The sequence below is a fragment of the Sinocyclocheilus rhinocerous genome, unplaced genomic scaffold (assembly GCF_001515625.1).
Source record: "Sinocyclocheilus rhinocerous isolate Xijiao unplaced genomic scaffold, SAMN03320098_v1.1 scaffold263, whole genome shotgun sequence".
Classification (NCBI taxonomy): domain Eukaryota; kingdom Metazoa; phylum Chordata; class Actinopteri; order Cypriniformes; family Cyprinidae; genus Sinocyclocheilus; species Sinocyclocheilus rhinocerous.
The window spans coordinates 1,203,644-1,221,494 of record NW_015645086.1 but is presented as its reverse complement, the minus strand read 5'-3'; the positions used below and the strand labels follow the sequence as shown (position 1 = coordinate 1,221,494).

The window sequence follows — 17,851 nt, the reverse complement described above, 5'->3', positions numbered from 1 at the left end:
TATATATACTGTATATTTACATGTCTAAATGGTTCTTAATTGTTTATTTCAGTTTTAGTTGTTTTAGTACTTTAAAGTTAAACTAAATAATATTATAAATGATGCCTTGGCAACTAGCTAGTTTTTATTTTATTTAAATTGAAAATTTTTCCAGTTTATTTCAAGTGATGAAAATGTTTTTTTATGGTTTTTATTTTAGTTTTCTTTAATAATACTCCTGTTTGGAATGACATGAGGGTTAGTAACTGATGACTGTTCATTTCAGGGTGAACTATCCATTTAATAGTCTTTATGCAATGAACGCTGCAGTAATACAGTTGATGTCTAATTCGTTCTTTATTCCCTATTACACTTCAGACCTAAACTGAAGAACGTGGACAGGAGCTCGGCTCAGCAGCTCGCTATAACGGTGGGCAATGTGACTGTCATCATCACAGACTTTAAGGAGAAGACCCGCTCCTCCTCCACCTCCTCCTCCACTGTCACCTCCAGCGCTGGCTCTGAGCAGCAGCACCTGAGCTCCAGCTCCGAGAGCACGGACAAGGGGTCATCCCGCGCCTCCACCCCCAGAAGAGACCATTCTTCTGGGCACAATGAGACCATGTGAAGGGGAAGAGATTCAGACACCGCAATCTCACTTGGCGAGGCCCGGAGCTCCTATAGCCAATCTCGTAACTGTACATGGAAGAGGGGTCTTTTCAACCCATTCAGACAATGTCCATCGTGACACATCGGCAGAAGTGTACCTGTCGAAAAACCCTCGTGGAGCACCTTGTAGATTGATATGTTGATGTTCACGTGAGTCACTGTCTGGCCGAGACCCACTGTATATTCTGTTCCCTACTCCTACCAGATATAATCCATGTTTGTGCACCACGGAAATCAGCGCTCCCAAGTTTGCATTATTATTGTTCATTGTCATTAAATTGTGCAGACGGCTGTTTTGACTTTGTGTTTAGAACGTAGAATCGTTTATGCTAAATGTACAGTATCTGAGCTCAATCCTCTATCTCTCAGACAGCTCCGTGTCAACGATCCGTTGTTGCGGCTATTTGTAGAAAGCGAGTTATCAACAAAAAGATCACGCTAGACCACCGTGTACAAGGAGATCTGTTCCCTTATTATTTCATATGACTCTTGTGTGTTTACATGGTGGAAACACAAACTGTGATTATGTGAGTTTACAGTATTATAAATACAAGGACAACTTTGAAATCCATACGGTGTACCATGTAGACATGTTTTGTGGTTCACAAGATGATAAGAGAGTATTTGGAATATTGTTCTTTATCTTGCTCTGTTTTTAGACTTTAAACCTTTGCATATTTCTTGTAAAATTATATCAAGATTCACAGTACTGTCTATTATTCAACTTCATGGCAATGAAAGTGTGAAGAGAGAAACCGGCAGTTGTTGGAATATGAAGCAGCTTATCTATTGGTGAGATTTCATACAGTATATTTACAGTTTACCAAGATCGCTACTGAAAATTTGGAAAAATACTCCCAATATAGCATAGTGTAGTAAGAACTGGCTGCTTCTCGCCCGTAAGGACGTTTTGCACAGGTTTACACATTCATTCTGACCTTTGTTAAAAATCTAGAAGCTTACAAAGCTAATAAAATCCTTCTGAAACTCATTACCATCTCAAAGCATCTTGGGCACTTTGATGTGATCATCTAAATTTTCTACAACCAGTTTTTTCTTGTATAGTAATAACCAGTGTTTAATGTGTTCAAGTCGCTATGAAGTGAAAATTCACCCTATCTGTTTTCTAAATGCATGTTATTGGTCTTATTGTGAACAGTTCATCCATGCTTTTTTTTGTTGTTGTTTTTTTGGACATCATGATGTTTAATCACAATGTCATAACTGGACCTTGAATATGTTGATTATTTTTTATTAATTATTTTATTTTATTTTGTGTATATATCCATTGAATTTACCACTGTCTTAGCAAACCTGCACAGTGTGAAGATATATATTCTTCAATCAACATCTCTTGCTGTTCCTTTAATTACTGGAACATCAATGAATTGTTGTAGGTCTCAATCCCACCCCATTAACCCTTAAATCAGAGGGTAAACAAAGGATGTTGATACAGTAACATGTCCTATCCACCCTCTGGTTTTAGCTGTGTTTTGGAACATAATAGCTGGTTTCTAGCTAATCTGAACTGGTCTTTAGCTGCTACCATGCTTCAAAAATCAACTTTACTACCCTAATCTAACCCTAACCTTACACTGTTATACTATAATATTATACTAAAATTAAAGTGAAAACTGAAAAAATTAAAATTAAAAAGCTCATTCAAAATATAAATAATTACTATAATAAAGTAGTTATTAATTTGAATTAGCTTTTATATTTTCACGATTTTAGTAATTTTATTATGTGATTTTGTCTCATTTATTTTTTGACGTATTTGCCATTTTTATTTTTTACACATTTCTATTTAGCTTTATTTTATTTTAGTAATTTCATGTACTTTTGTCATTTTATTAGGGTTTTTATACATATTTCTATTATTTTAAATTTATTTTAGTTTAACTTGAACGTCACTGCGACAACATTATCATTTACTAATTTTAAGTAATCTAATCACATTTTTGTCAATTTACGTTTTTCATCTAAAATTCGTATTTTATTTTATTTTAGATTTATTTCAAGTTTTTAACAATAACAATACTGGTTTATCGCTGGTACAAAATGGTCTACCAGCTAACGCCAGAAAATAGACCAAGTATAAGACAGGTGTCAGTTTAGGATTGCTTTTCCAACAGGGGTTTGCCTTGTTAAGCGCTTAAACTTTTAAAATTAGATCACTTATTTTAAAGGGGTCATATGACCTTGCTAAAAAGAACATTATGTTGTGTATTTGGTGTAATGCAATGTGTTTATGCGGTTTAAGGTTCAAAAAACACATTATTTTCCACATACTGTACATTATTGTTTCTCCTCTATGCCCCGCCTTTCTGAAACGCGTCGATTTTTACAAAGCTCATCGGTCTGAAAAAGCGAGGTGTGCTGTGATTGGCCAGCTATCCAGTGCGTTGTGATTGGCTGAATACCTCAAGCGTGTGACGGAAATGTTACGCCCCTACCATACTGTGATGCCCTGTCCGGCCGGAGCGACGAGACAAAAACATCGGTGGGCTTGAGAACGGCGCGGCCGGCGGATTCGACGAAGGAGCGTGTGACGACCCCGGGCTGGACTCCGCTTCTTCCACGGTGAAAGCCGATCCGGCGATGCACAGCGCGATGTTGATGTATTTCCTCAGTTACCAGCACGGATCAGCTCCAGGCATGACGAAGCAGATATCGTCCTCTTTTGGAAGACCAAACAAAGTAGTTTCGCTTTTACAACGAAGCACACAGCGTCTTTACGACATGGCAGCGGAAACAACAAAACTACAGCGAGAATAAAAGATATGCCTTCTTTCTTTGCTTGAACATTTGGGCAGCGTTATGCAAATCTTCCCACAGAGCGAGTAGGTATGTTGGGGCCTGTTAGAACGAGCTGTTTTAGGTAGGCGTGGCTGATTCTTAACTTTGATAAATAATATCTCTTTGGATTTGAGACTTTAGTCTTTGCAACTTTACAGATCTTCTTTATGCACCAAGAGCTTGTAACACTCCAAAGAGAAAGGAAAAATTTTAATCGCATCATATGACCCCTTTAAAACCTGTCTGAAAGCTTTTATTTTGAAGTGCGGCTGAGACAGAGGCGCTGCGTCTGACTTCACCTCCCCAGTCTGACTCTGTTGTTGTTGTGTCGGTGACGCGGCAAGTCCAGCCGGCCGAACGGCAAATGAGTCAGCATCAATAATCTGCCAATCTGTGGATGTGGAGATTAATACAGATCTCCCAGCAAAACCCTCACACATCGATTAGCTGTAATAAAGCAAAAATGGCGGTTCCTGCTGCCCCTAACCTGCAGCTGAATACGGCGAGACAAAGCAGCCCTGTGAACTCTACAGAAAATAACATCCACATCGACGAGAGAGAGCTGGAAAACATCACCAACCACATCGAGGACGGCACCTCGCTGCCGCTGCACTCTCCATGGACCTTCTGGCTGGATCGGTAGGCTGATGTTGGCATAATACTGTTATCATGGATTCGAGATTTTATATTCACAAAGCCTGTGAACAAAGGCCCAAGATTGGTATTTCTCATTTTTTATTGCTAACTTTACTATTTTCAGTTTCTAGACGAACACATGTAACACTAATAGATGGTTCAGGCGCCTGTATTTCGTGTTTGTAAGCTGTATGAGTGTCATAACGCACAGCTGATATATTAACTATATTAACACCTGTAGGTCATGGTTGTTATTTAATATCAGATGTCATGTTCTTTCTGAAGCTCTGTGTAATAGAGCATAATATGGTAAGGGTGTACCTCAAGGCTTTGTCGTGAGCCCATTTAAGTTTTGTTTGAGTTTTAAAATGTAGGACACTGTTAGTGCAAACTAACTTTTGAGATAATGAACTGACCACATCTATGTTGATTGATCATTCTATATATATATATATATATATATATATATATATATATATACATACATATACATATACATTTTCCTTAAGCTTCTCTTCCTTAAAATTCTCTCCAGTTATTTTGGTAATGATTTTCAAAGGGTTGAAGTCCTGTTTACTGTCCAACTGACATTTGGTTGCCATAATGATTGTGAAATGCTTTTTTTCTGTCTCATGGCGTGATCTCAAGCTCTGAATTGCACTTGACGTAAGACAGGAGAAGATAACAATAACACCTCTTTGAATGTATGATTTATGACACCGATATGGTTGATATACCAAGCTTAGTGTAGCAAAATGGCTTGTTTAAAGGTATAGTTCACCAAAAAAATAAAAATCTGTCTTTATTTACTCACCCACGTCATTGCAAAATTTTATGATATTAATTTGTCCGTGGAACACAAGAGGTAAATTTCTGAAGAATGTCCTGACCGTTCTTTAGCACATAATATGAGGCAGACAAGTTCCAAAATGACAAAAAGCACAGCACTTTAAGCAACCATCTGTCATTTTGAAGCTTTACAGCAACAGTTCTCATTCACTTTCATTATCTAGGCCACTCTTTTGATTATATTACTCAGAAATTCACCCTTGTTCCACAGAAGACAGAAAGTCATACAGGTTTGGAATGATATACGGGCGAGTAAACGATGACAAGAGTTTTTATTTATAGTGAATTATTATTATTAAAGCTATTAGTGTACATTTTATAATACTTTTTAATTCTTTATACATTCCAGGTCATTACCAGGTACAACGGCAGCAGAGTGTGAATCAAATCTGAAAAAGATATACACCGTCCACACTGTACAGGTAGGTGTTGCGCTATTATTATTTTCGTATTTGTATAATTGTAATTTTATAATTATAGGTACGTTTTACAAAAATTGCTGAAAAAGAGGTACTCTACCAACAGAAGAGGAGGTGCAAACAAAAATCAAAAAGTCATGTCAATTAGAAAAGGTGCAACACTCGCTCTTGAAGAAATCCAACTTTATTGGTAAACGTCACATGTATTTTAACCAATAAAGTTGGATTTCTTCGAGAGTGAGTGTTGCACCTTTTCTAATTGACATAATTATAATTTTTGCCTGATCCGCCTGAAAAACTAGTTCTTTTGATACTATTGAAGGTGTGGTGAAATTTCTGTTTTTGTGGAATTTTTATTGTGACATGAAAATTTGACAAGTCCAAATTTGACAGATGCTAACAAAAATTTATTTTTATGTTAGGACTGAGAATCAATATTTTGCTTGATCATTTTCTCCACTCATTATAGCTTCTATTTATATTTGTATATGCCTTAAATGAAATTAGGCACCAAAACATTATAATGGACAGTAATAGTGTTTAATAGTTTTGTAAACTAGCAGAAAAAAAGTTTACTGTTGGAAATTGAAAAAAAATATTGTCGCTGATATATTGTGCATCACCTCTTTTTCATAACATAAAGTGTTTCTGGAGTGTGTACAACAACATCCCTCCTGTGTCCTGCCTCCCTCTGAGGTGTAGCTACCACTTAATGCGAGGAGAAAGAAGACCACTATGGTTAGTCTTTCATCATATTCAGCCAATTATCAATATACTCAGCTGTTCGGGTCAGTAGGAATTTTGTTAAAAATAATACTTGTTATCAAGGCATTAAATTGATCAGAAGTGGCAGCTAAGACATTTATAATGCTACTAAACTTTTCCATTTCAAATAAATGCTCTTCTATTACACTTTCTATTCATCAAAAAATTCTGTTTATAGACTGAAAGTGTTAATAAAAAATGTATCTTAAGCAGCAGATCAACATATTAGAATGGTTTCTGAAGAATCATGCAAAACTGGAGTAATGATGCTTTGACATCACAGGAATCAACTACATTTTAAAATATAATCCGATAGAAATCATATTAAATTGTAATAATATTTCAGAATATGTTTCTGATCAAATAAATGCAGCCTTGGTGAGCATAAGAGACTTCTTTCAAAAACTAAATCTTACAGACCCCAAACTTTTTAACTGGAATGCATATCTGTCCTTAGCTTGGGAAATGCCTTTGGGACAATTCACGTAAACCATTTTGTTTGATTTATATTTGTTTCTATGTCTACACAGGGAAGAGGAAAGCAATGCCAAGGGAGGTGTTTGGAAAATGAAAGTGCCAAAGGAGAGCACAGTAAGTCTGCTAGTTTATTAATGGTGTCAGTTCAGGCCTAAAGCACTTTGACTTGTAGAATGCATAATGTAAATACATAAAATTCATATGCAAATTCAGTATTTTCCTATATGTTCTGGTTTGTTTAATCGCTGCCAAAGTATAATTTGTCCGTATCCTTTTTTTCTAACAGTTAGCTGTGTGGAAAGAGCTGCTTTTGGCTACAATTGGTGAACAGTTCACAGATTACTGTGCATCAGGTGAGTGTACTGTAGAAATATGAAGACAGGACGAACTAACAAAAACATAAAAACAACTGCGGAGCACGCCACGGAGGCAGCCATCAGCGTCGGCGCCATCTTCGAATTTATAAATATATAATAAAATTTATTTATAATAAAAATTTTATTAAATTATTTACATTATTTGTTTATTTTATTAATAGCATTTAAATTAAAATGACTAATTCAATATCTGTTTGTCTTTTAGAGGATGAGGTGGTAGGAGTAAGTGTGAGTGTGAGAGAACGAGAAGATGTGGTTCAGGTCTGGAATGGAAACGCCTCTTTTGCCAATGAGGCAAACGTTTTAGGAAGAATCTACGAACTTCTTCCACAGATATCTTTTAAAGCAGTATTTTATAAACGTAAGTATGTTTGCATTCTTCTCACTATGTCGCACTGTCCATGCCGAGAGTTCATTGTTTATTGTTGTAACAAACGTTGCGTGAGAACTCCTATGAAAGCCTAATGACTTGATACAATGTTACAGATTTTTCATTCAAATTAATTGTATTTATAGATTTGGTTAAGTTTATTAACACAGTTTAAGTGCAAGAATATTGTAAAATTGTTAGTGATTCTTTCAAAACTTTTTTTTTCAGCACACGAGGAGCACCATGCATTTGAAGGTGGTCGCTCAAGACATTAGCAAGCTTTGCACATTCACCACAGTTTTTCCTGTTTTTGGACTGATCCTAGAAAATGGACTGAAAACTGAAAAATAAGCCCTCCTGTGCGAACAGAACTCTGGTTTTGCAGTGGTTTCATATCACATAGGGAATGTTACAGCCCTGTTTTTAAGTTGTAAGCGTTGCAGATGATCCCTCCACGCTTTTCGTGAGGAGTTTTCTCATAGCAGATATTTAGGCAATATCAATAAAGATCACATAGCCAGTAGCATATGTAATATAAATCATCACAAGAGAACAATGTTGCCAATTGTTATTGTTCCCCCCCCTATTTCTAAGTTTTTAGATCTAATGTGCAGTCCAGTGACAGTTGCTGCTTGTTAAAGTATATACTCGTTGTGTTAGACATTTCATTTACAGAGTTAGAGCGTTCATTAGGATCAAAATTTTAGGGCTGTTTTTCCTTAGACACACATTAGGCATAACCTTAGACTAAAAAAAAAAGTCTAAGGCTAAGCTTAATCTGCTTCTGGGAACTGTCTTTTATGCAAAAGTATTGCACATTTCTCTTTGGAAAACAAACTGTCTGGCTTGGAGGTTATTAATGATTTCAGAGCAAATATAAGTGGGTGTAACAACCTTTGTTATAACCGTAAGTATACAGCAAAATGCATATGCAATTCCTGGTTTTCACCCTAAACTTGACATTTAAGTAAATTAAAGTAATCCTGTATTAATCACATTAGGGTAAATTCTTGCATCTTGCAAACAGCTTTGCTTTTATGATTTAGAAAACTGTATCCAGACTTCCTCCTGTAGTATTTTATGTATATGAAAGCTGTTTTAGAATGGCGTCAAAGCACTGTTGAACTTCTCTTTTCTTTTTTGCTTACTGCCTTGTGGTTGATATCCTGTATTTTGTTCTATGTGTTGCTGTAGCCGGTTAGTGTCTCGTCTTTGTCAAAATAGTCCAAATGCTTAATATTTTCATTGTCTGAAATCATTAAGTCTTTTTTTTTTTTACTTATGCATTTGCTTCTAACTGCCTTTTTATTCACTGTAATCACACTGTGTCTTGTTTCAGAGTGCTAATTGTAGTTTGTTTTATTGTGTTTGGATGGATGGCTATGTTGGAAAACTTGTGAGTCGAGGGGAGCTAGTGTAGATGTTGAAACTGAAAACGACCCGTGTAATCATCAGAGCATATATTTTTTTAGTTTTTCAGTACCAAAGAGATTTCCTTTCTGTTCTCCTATGTTATAATTCATCATCGTCTGAGATCTGCACATGTCTGCGTCCTTCTGAACTTGCACAGAGGGAGTTGAAATCATGTTTCTTATGTTTGTCTTTGCTGATGTCTTTTCAGTAGCTCACTTTATGTTGTGTGGCGATTTTTATTTAGGTTTGTCAAGTCGGAAACTTCAAGCCCAAAAAGACCTGCATCATGATCCAGGTACCTTAATGCACTAAAAAGCACAATTATGATTTTGTCCTTCCTATGGGCAGGGATGTGCAAAATAACCTGTACATGCAGCTGACCTTTCATATTTCAGCCTTTTCCTACCTATCACTGATCTCTCAATGAGATGCCAGTACTAACGTGGATTTTTGGGTTTATTTTCGGAGCATTTGTGTTGGTTTTCCTGGCTCCCAATCAGGATCTGAAACCTCAAACTGATTGTCAATCTTCTGGAATGGTGCCTTGTGTTCTCCCAGGGTTTCACTCATAGAATGTTATGTTTATCTCTATGTATTTAATCAGTTGTATTATTATTTTTCTTTTGCTTATAGGTTTTGAACTATTGAATAAATACAAAGTAGAATTCGAAATATGACTATTGCAGTTATTTCAACAAAAATGTAGTGTCTTTCATTTCAAATGCATGCATTTATGATGAAAGAAATACTAATGTAGTCTGCAGCGGTGCTGCTTCCTGTAACCACTAGGTGGCGCTGCACACCCTTTAAACGCAATTTTTAATGTCTTCACATGTCTGCATCTCCAATACCTTTATATAATTCACATTTCACCAGATTAGCGCCACATACCTTTCCCGCCAGCTCGTGTTTAATATGTTATTGATTAATGCCTCATGAAATGAATCGTATATAGTGCGCAACAGTATTTATTCCTCGCTTCTTGCGCGACGACGCAGTACAGCCCTCAGCAGGTGGACGTGACGTCACGCCCCAACAGCTACTCTGCTCTCAAACTCACCTCAAAAACTCGGTTTTAACACGACTCCCACACCAACTTTATCCAGTTAATCTTGTTCATCGTGTATAATTCGACGCTCGCTGTAAACGGTCAACGGTAACTGCAAAATCAAGGCGCGTGGTCCGTAAAGTAGTCCCCGGGACGCGCACCGCGGATGAGCACACTTGTTTACATTGTGCTGCACGCGGTAGTGTGGCGGCCAGCGCGCGGCTGCGCGAGCTTCATGGGAGACCGACACACTGCGCTTTCCAGCTCGCAAAAGTTCGTTCCAGGGTCGCCGTTAAAGTTTTAATTTCTGTCCGTTGAGAAACCAGTTAATTCCCGGTGAGTTTATTCTTTTTTTTTAATCAAGTTTCCTTTTCTGTGTTTATTCGTAATTTACATGCGAGGTTGATTTGCTAGTTATTAGCCTTATCAGAACTAACGGCAGCGCTGAGGAGCAGAGAGGAGGAAGCAGCTCCTTCAAAGCTCTCCACACTTTTATAGCAATTTATTTAGTATTTTATAACGGAATTTACCTTAAACAAAGTCGGTGGCTATCATTACACTTGGCAATCGTCGTAGAATCCTATTTAAACCCCTCATGTGAGTGTTATATACATACATTATTGGACCATTGGTCATGCAAAATATACATAATACATGCAGTACTGTGCAAAAGTCTTTGGCCATTAGTATTTTCACCAAAAAGAAAAGTTGTTTTAAGTCAGTTCTTTTTATCTTTTGCTGTAGTGTGTCTGTAGGAAATATCAGTTTACATTTCCAAACATTTCTTTTGCCATTATTTGTAATAATCTAGTGAGATTTTTGTATGCACAAGGAGTCTGAGAGCAGCCAGTGCTCCACACAGAGATCTGATCTCACCATCATCCAGTCTGTCTGGAATGACATGAAGAAACAGAAGAAACCGAAACAGACTCAATCCAGAAGAACTGTGGCAACGGCTACAAGACACTTCAAGAAACCAAGCTACAGTACTGTGAAAAGTTTTAGGCACTTGTGTAAAGTGAGGATGCCTTCAAAAATAGTGTCATAAATAGATTATATTTATCAATTTACTTCTGTTAACTAAATCAAGTCAACATTTGGTGTGACCAACCTTTGCTTTTGAAACAGCTTTTGTCCAAGGTACACTTGCACATAGTTTTTCAGGTAGCTTTGCAGGTAGGATTCTTGAAGCGTCTTGGAGACATTGCCACAGTTCTTCTGGATTTAGTCTGTCTCAGTTTTTCTCTGTTTCATGTGTTTCCAGATTGACTGGATGATGGTGAGATCAGATCTCTGTGTGGAGCTCTGGCTGCTGTCAGACTCCTTGTGCATCCAAAAATCTGTGCATTATTCCAATTAATGTTAAAAGAAATGTTTAGAAATGTAAACTGATATTTCTTACTGACACACTACAGCAAATGATAGAAATAACTGACTTAAAACCATTTTTTGTTGGTGAAAATACTTAATGCATTCTTAAATCTTTTTTTTTTTTTTTTTTTTTTTTTTTTTTTTTTTTTTTTTTTTTTTTTTTTTTTTTTTTTTTTTTTTTTTTTTTTTTTTTGCTCCACCCTATAATTATGCAGCCTATATTACAATGTTTGTCAGTGGGCATTAGTCAAATCTCATTCAATTGAGTGTTAATCCTAGCTGGGTGGTTTGATTTTGGTCAGCAGGTTTAAACAGGGACTCACATGCTTCCTCTCATAGAGGAGTGTTACTTTGGTTGTGTCTCACAACCTAGTAAAGTGCCTACCTAGACTGTATTTTTAGCCACCTATAATGCACAAAAGTGCTGCCTAGGTTGGCAGATCAGATTTTTACAGCCAGTATTTTTTGTCTGCTTGGTTTGCTGAGTTTCATTAAGTACTTCATATATGTACTAAAGAGTTAAAAAAAAATTCTCCTTGAGTTTTATTGTTTGATTTTGAATTTGTTGAAACTACAACAAACAGAAATGCTACGCCCCTTGACAGGTTTCATTTCTCCTTTTTGCCTCTGATCGCTTACAATTCAGTTAATCATTTGTTGGTGCTCTTTACAGGCTTCCCATTCTGTCTTTTTTTTACTTTAGTAGTCTGTTATTAAACCAGGTGTTACCTTCCCTAAGGATTTGGTTCGCTCACTTTACAGTCCATTGTGAAGATCTGTCCATTCAGCACAACTTCTGTAGAGCATTCAAGAGGATTTCATTTGTTAGTACAGAGGGTTCCAATTGTTTTTTTTTTTTAATGCCAAACCCATTACACCTTAAATATTTATCTGAAGTTCCTGCGATTTTAAGTTTCAATAATTGAACAACACATTTGCATATCCACACTTCTCTGATGTCAGTTAATGGTCACATGACATGCAAGTAAACAGATTAAATATATATATATATATATATATATATTGTAACTTATACATGTTATCTGTATATATGAAAAAAAGAACTTGAATATTGAACTTGAATGTATGAATGAAATACAAATTGATTTTTATTACAGCTACAAAAATTGTTCAGTCAAGATTTTCGGTCACAATCTCTATGATTCTTTTGAAAAGTAGATTGTGGATGTCTTCAAGATCGATCATGATACAAATTTGTCAGGTCGCACACCCTTGCTTGCGTTCATTCTTTTTAAGAACAAGCTAACACCACAAGTTACAATACAAATATTTGTCAAGATGTTCAAGCTCTTAAGCTTTTATTTTGGTTTAATATTGGTGAAGTGCTTTAAACCTCTGTCCACAAAAATGTTGTCAGTTTTGCAGTTTTCCAGCTATGAAAACACGGTATTGTGATATGAGCTGCACACGTATAAATGAACACAGTGCCGCTCTTCACTCAGAAACCTTCACTTCAAATAAATATAAGATATAACTGTTTCAGCTTAATTATTTTTGTGCAACCCCATTTGTTTATTTTGAATGTTACATTCGATTGAATTAATATTAGCATTCAACTCATGAAGCCCTGTTTGGGAAACCCTGTGTTAGTACATTCTTCTTTCAGATCTTTCTCCTCCAGGCATTTTTCTGTTCCTGGAGCTTCGTCATATTGCTAACAAACCTGTGACGGCCTGTCTTGTCTTGTGTTTCACAATTGTGTAATTGATAAAGAGTTATTGTACTTTAAATAGTGTTTATAAACTGCATGCTGCCTGTTTCTGTCTGTCACTCTTAGTATCTGACTGAATAATGCAACGATTTACCGATTTTGCCATGCTTGCGCAATAACAGCATTAATGGCTTGCGCAAAAGTGATTTCTTATTTCTTAATGACATAACTTCCCCCACCTCCTGCTACACAGTAAATAAGATAGTCAGGAGCCTGTAATGTCAATGTCATAATCCGATTAATGATTAACAGTTTTCTTGACATGCCTAGATAAACACCTTTATGGCATATACTCAGACGTCCTGCTGTGATGGCTGACTGCCTAATAAACAACAATCTATAGTACATAAATTGCTATATTGCACTTGTGAGATGACTGATGTGATCGTTGAAAGGAGTGCCACGAGCATGAGAGAATGTAGGAGTAAGTGTAATGCGGTTTGTTCTTTCCGAGGAAGCGGCACGCGTGGATGTGTAGATGAACGTGACAGATATTTCCTTTTTAGGTGGGAGTTTTAGATTCTGTTTCCCCTTATGTTCTGGCTTCACCAAGGGTTTCCCCCTTAGGTGAAGGGGTTTCAGATGAGTGCACTAACATTGAGCAAACTTTGTTGTGGTGAGGAAGCGTAATGGCTGGTTGCTTGACTGGACAAGGTGACAGGTTCGTTCTTGGTTAGTGTTATTCAGTCACTACCTTTTCCTGTTAACATTTGTTGTAGTGAATAATCTAGTCATCTGTGTGGATAAATTTTTTGAAGTAAACAAAACTAATAGCTCATGATGTGTGTACATGGTAATCAGTTTCTGGTAAATAAGCACAAGTTTACTTTGTGGACTGGGAAGGTGTTGCTGAAGATTTGAGAGAGAATTGCTTGTCACACTATGCTGTCTATCGGTGTAATCGATATGGAAATGGGGATAATTCTGCTGCCCTATCTCAACTGACTCGCACACCTATTCAAATCTTCTGGAACAGTAAAGTGTGGTTGTGCTATCTGTGTTTGCCATCCTGGAGAGTTTGAGCACTTTGTGTGCAACTGATGTGATCTGTAGAGAAGCGTATGCCACAGGCCTGTTTCATTTATATGATTATTTTGCTTGAGGTTACCTGTGGGTTATTGGAAATACTGTAGGGTGCATCAAGACTTTTTCTTGCTCCTTTTTTTTTTTATACATGTTTTGTCATCAAGTTCATCTTTAGCAAGTCTCAAAATGAATACAATTTTTCCTAATGTTGTGATGCCTAAATTCAATTGTAGCATTAACAAATGAGTTTAGTTCAAGTTTTTATTTACACTACTATACAAAAATTTGGGAACGAAAGTGTCTTTTGCTCACCAAGGCTGCATTTATCAATTTAATTTCAATTTATCAATAATTTAATTTATATTCTTTTTTTTTTTTTTATTCCATTAGGCCATAATGTGAAATAATTATTGGCTTATTGGTATCATCCAGAGTTTTCATATTGTTGCATCTGTAATATTGTACATTCAAGAACAAATCCTATAGGACACGCAAGAATGTTGTTGTTCAGAAATCAAGCAGAAGTCTCATTATACACAGTTTGTCTTTAAGGCATTTTCTTCTATGAATAAATACATAAAGTTATAATATCACCAAACTACAGTCCTTATCTTTTTTATGTTTCTGTCAAAAAAAAAAAAAAAAAAGAAGTTTTTCAGCCTTGACTTTTGTTTGTAATCTGCACACACTGTTAGTGAAGTTAAAAAAGATTTAATGAACTCAAAGTCTTAATGTTTGACAAGCCTTCATCACTCTGATGTTCAGTCTCTTTGTAGAAACCACATCATTTCCATCTCAGTAAAGTGTATTTACATAGTAGTACACCTGAATGAAAAGCAGGCACTATAGCAAACTGCTCTCTGTACTAAGCCTGTCACACATTTTCAAGATAATATTGTCTGGCCCTGTAATTTCACTTATGCAGCCTGCCTATCTTTTACTTGGCTTGTATCCGTACAGTGTGGTTTTGTGTATCTGCGTAATTTGTCATGTGTTCGTAGCCCGGCTATGAAATGTGATATGCTATGAGGGCTGCCTCTTCCATTATCTCAGAAACCTCTCTAAAAATAGACCCATGCATCCAGACACCATGCTATAGCCTACTACAAAGTGCCATTAGCCCCTTCTTTCTGCCAGCTGCTCCAATCAGCCTCGTCTGGCTGCCAGACCCTGGTTGAACGAACTCAAGATTCTGATTTTTAGCTCTCTGGTCTGCACATTCAATAATCATTTTAGACGGGTTCAGGAGTATTGAAGTCCCTTGTGAATGAAGTGAGACTGTACACAGTTTTCATAAACCACAACTCTCATGAGTGTTTGAATTTAGCCTTTAAAAATAAGTCTGTACAGGTTACAGGTAAATGATTGATTGCTTCGTAAACTTCATGGAATACTGATGTAATGTGATGACACTTGAGTCAACATGTATGTCTGTTTCTTACTTGCTTGTCTTAAAGAGAAAGTTCTCCCAAAACTAAATTGTCATCACTTACTCACCCTCATGTTGTTCCAAACCAGTATGGCTGTTTTTTTTGTTTTTGTTTTTTAACTGTGGAACATTAAAGAAGATATTTTGAAAAAAATGTTTTTGTTCATACAACGAAAGTCAGGATTTTATTTTTTATTTTTTAATCACTTTTTTTGGGATGCAAAGAAGAAAGTAAGTAATACAAGTTGTTAGGGCTGGGTAAGAAATATCGATATCGCGATATTAATCGGTACTCATTTTTACGGAACGATATCGATTCTTAAATCCCAAGAATCGATTAGTCTAGCCTGTTTTCAGTTAATAAACGGAACATTGAAGGATATAATTTAATCGCTCAATCAGTGTTTCAGCCGCACAAAGACGTCAATATAACGTCTTGTAAACAAACAATGTCACGTAGCGCGTCGATTCAGCGTGGTATGCAAGACTCTCGCTCTCTCTCTTTGCATGTGTGAGACAGCGCAGCGCTATCAGTAAAGCGACGGCAAGTCGTGCACCTTCACACTAGTTTACGGTACGTCAAATACAGGTGCGCTGCGTGCTACATACTGCGCATCCATTGAGTACATGACATGATCCATCGAGTGCATCCAAATAGTACAGATCGCTTGACGGAGAACGAAACTTTCAAGCGCTCAGTCAGCGTGTTTATCGAGTGAAAATCTGTGTTGAACGCGCCTCTCACACACATACTGGCGTGTAAAATCTAAGAATTTATTAGCCAGTGGCTAATGTTAGACATTATTTAGTCGCATATGCGAGTGATTTACTCGCAATGTAGAGGGTTGACTGTACCTGATATATATCCAAAATAATCGATATTGAATCGAATCAAATCAAATTGGTAATCAAATCGAATTGCAAGCTTGTGAATGAGAATCTAATCGTGAAATTTGTGTCAAAACCCAGCCCTACTAGTCGTGTTACGTGTTACATTTTCGGGAGGACTATCCCATTAAGTTAGTGATTCACCTAAATTGTTTACTGAAACCAAAATGAAGGTTTTCATTTAACTAAAAAGTCAAACAAAATAAAGTTCGGTAATTGGGTACTTGAATTCTTCGCTGTTTAGGGAGTTGTGTTCTCAGGTGATACATTAAGCTGGTTGTAGTGAAGTTTAGGAACGAGCCACCTTTTTAATATTTCAAATTTTACATATTGCTACTCTATCATCATTTTTGGTCACAGTGAGGTGCGTCCACACAGCTGAGATGTTAGAAACTGTTGTAACTTATCCACATTGTGTGCATTAAATAGGCACAGACACAGTCAAAACACATCGTTGGAGAAGTCGTCACTATTTTAGCCAAAGATTCCGGCCACTCCAAACACTTCATCACTAAGTCATGGAGTTCTAAACCACTGGGGCATCCAACATCATTGAAAAGCTTCTAAGTATCATCTCCTAAAAACAGGTTGTTGCTGACAGGACATTTAAGTGTAAGTTGAAAAGCATTGCTGGAACGTAGTGAAAGATTCTTTGGGAAATGTGGTGAAAGGTACAGACTGTTTACAAAGATCTGTGAAATAATGACTGAAGGACATTTGAGGAGAAAGAATTTGTAAAGATTGTGCCCTGTGAAGTTCATTACTTTCAACTGTGTACATTTCCTTTTTATTAGACTTTTGTTCAGAGCATATAACAGTAAATATAACATTCCAGTCAGTATGATGGTATGGTGTCAGTCATGCCTCATCTGGTGGAAGAAGTAAAAATATCATATTGTGAATAATTAGCGAATGTATTTATCTAGCCAAACATTATTTCTTTCCCTGGACTCTTTTTCCAACATCTTCCTGAAATAGGAGCATGCTTTCCTCCACATATTGCTCCCCTTTTTAAAATATTTATTTATCTAGTGATTCATTCCTAGTCTGCACACAAGGTGTTTTTTAAAATCTGACTTGTGTTTCATGTTCAGTGTAAATTTTAGGGATGCACCGGTTGACCGGCCATAAATCTGATTGTGTTGTTTGGATTGTGGAACTATGCAGTTGTTGCCTTTAAAATTACATGGTTACAGTTAATGTTTTCATTTAAGGCCAGTTTATAGTTTCAACCCAATTTAAAAACGAAAGCTAAATGCTTTTGTCAGTAGGCCTACCTATGTTTGTATTGAATGAACCTACTTACTGCGCAGTTACTGCTGTTAATTTAAGATGGTTACAGTTGTTGTTTTTAATAGCCAAAACCCAGTTTAGCCTGTTAAATACCAAATAAACATCTTGTTTATGTGTACTTTTATTCTTTCTTGTTTGTTGCTTGATAAAAAATAAAAAAAATCGGAAATCGGTATCAGAATCGGCCAGTTTGCTTGTAAAAAATCGGTATCGGAATCGGCCATGAAAAATCATGATCGCGCATCACTAAAAATAACAACAACTTACTGACACATAGTAAGAAATGGTTATAAAAAACTGAAACAGAAGTG

The 17,851-nt window shown here is 36.5% G+C and overlaps 3 protein-coding genes across 5 annotated transcripts in view; all 3 read left to right on the top strand.

Moving 5' to 3' along the window:
* LOC107705708 (RING1 and YY1-binding protein A-like) overlaps window positions 1–1,783 on the top strand; it is an 8,447-nt gene extending 6,664 nt beyond the window's left edge. Inside the window, exon 5 of the mRNA XM_016509131.1 lies at window positions 358–1,783. Coding sequence (XP_016364617.1) covers window positions 358–607 — 250 coding nt within the window. The 3' untranslated portion in view covers window positions 608–1,783. The remainder of the gene's footprint in view (window positions 1–357) is intronic.
* A 1,963-nt stretch (window positions 1,784–3,746) lies between these two features.
* On the top strand, window positions 3,747–9,425 carry LOC107705706 (eukaryotic translation initiation factor 4E type 3-like). Its single transcript, XM_016509130.1, has 7 exons — window positions 3,747–4,086; window positions 5,282–5,354; window positions 5,995–6,089; window positions 6,647–6,707; window positions 6,880–6,946; window positions 7,176–7,331; window positions 7,569–9,425. The coding sequence occupies exons 1-7, from the start codon at window positions 3,845–3,847 to the stop codon at window positions 7,613–7,615; spliced, it is 741 nt and encodes a 246-aa protein (XP_016364616.1). The 5' UTR covers window positions 3,747–3,844; the 3' UTR covers window positions 7,616–9,425.
* A 542-nt stretch (window positions 9,426–9,967) lies between these two features.
* foxp1a (forkhead box P1a) overlaps window positions 9,968–17,851 on the top strand; it is a 48,779-nt gene continuing 40,895 nt past the window's right edge. Inside the window, exon 1 of one of the 3 annotated variants that reach the window (XM_016509128.1) lies at window positions 9,968–10,137. The gene's annotated coding sequence lies outside the window, so the exon portion shown is untranslated. The remainder of the gene's footprint in view (window positions 10,138–17,851) is intronic. The other 2 variants (XM_016509127.1, XM_016509126.1) reach the window with 2 other exon arrangements.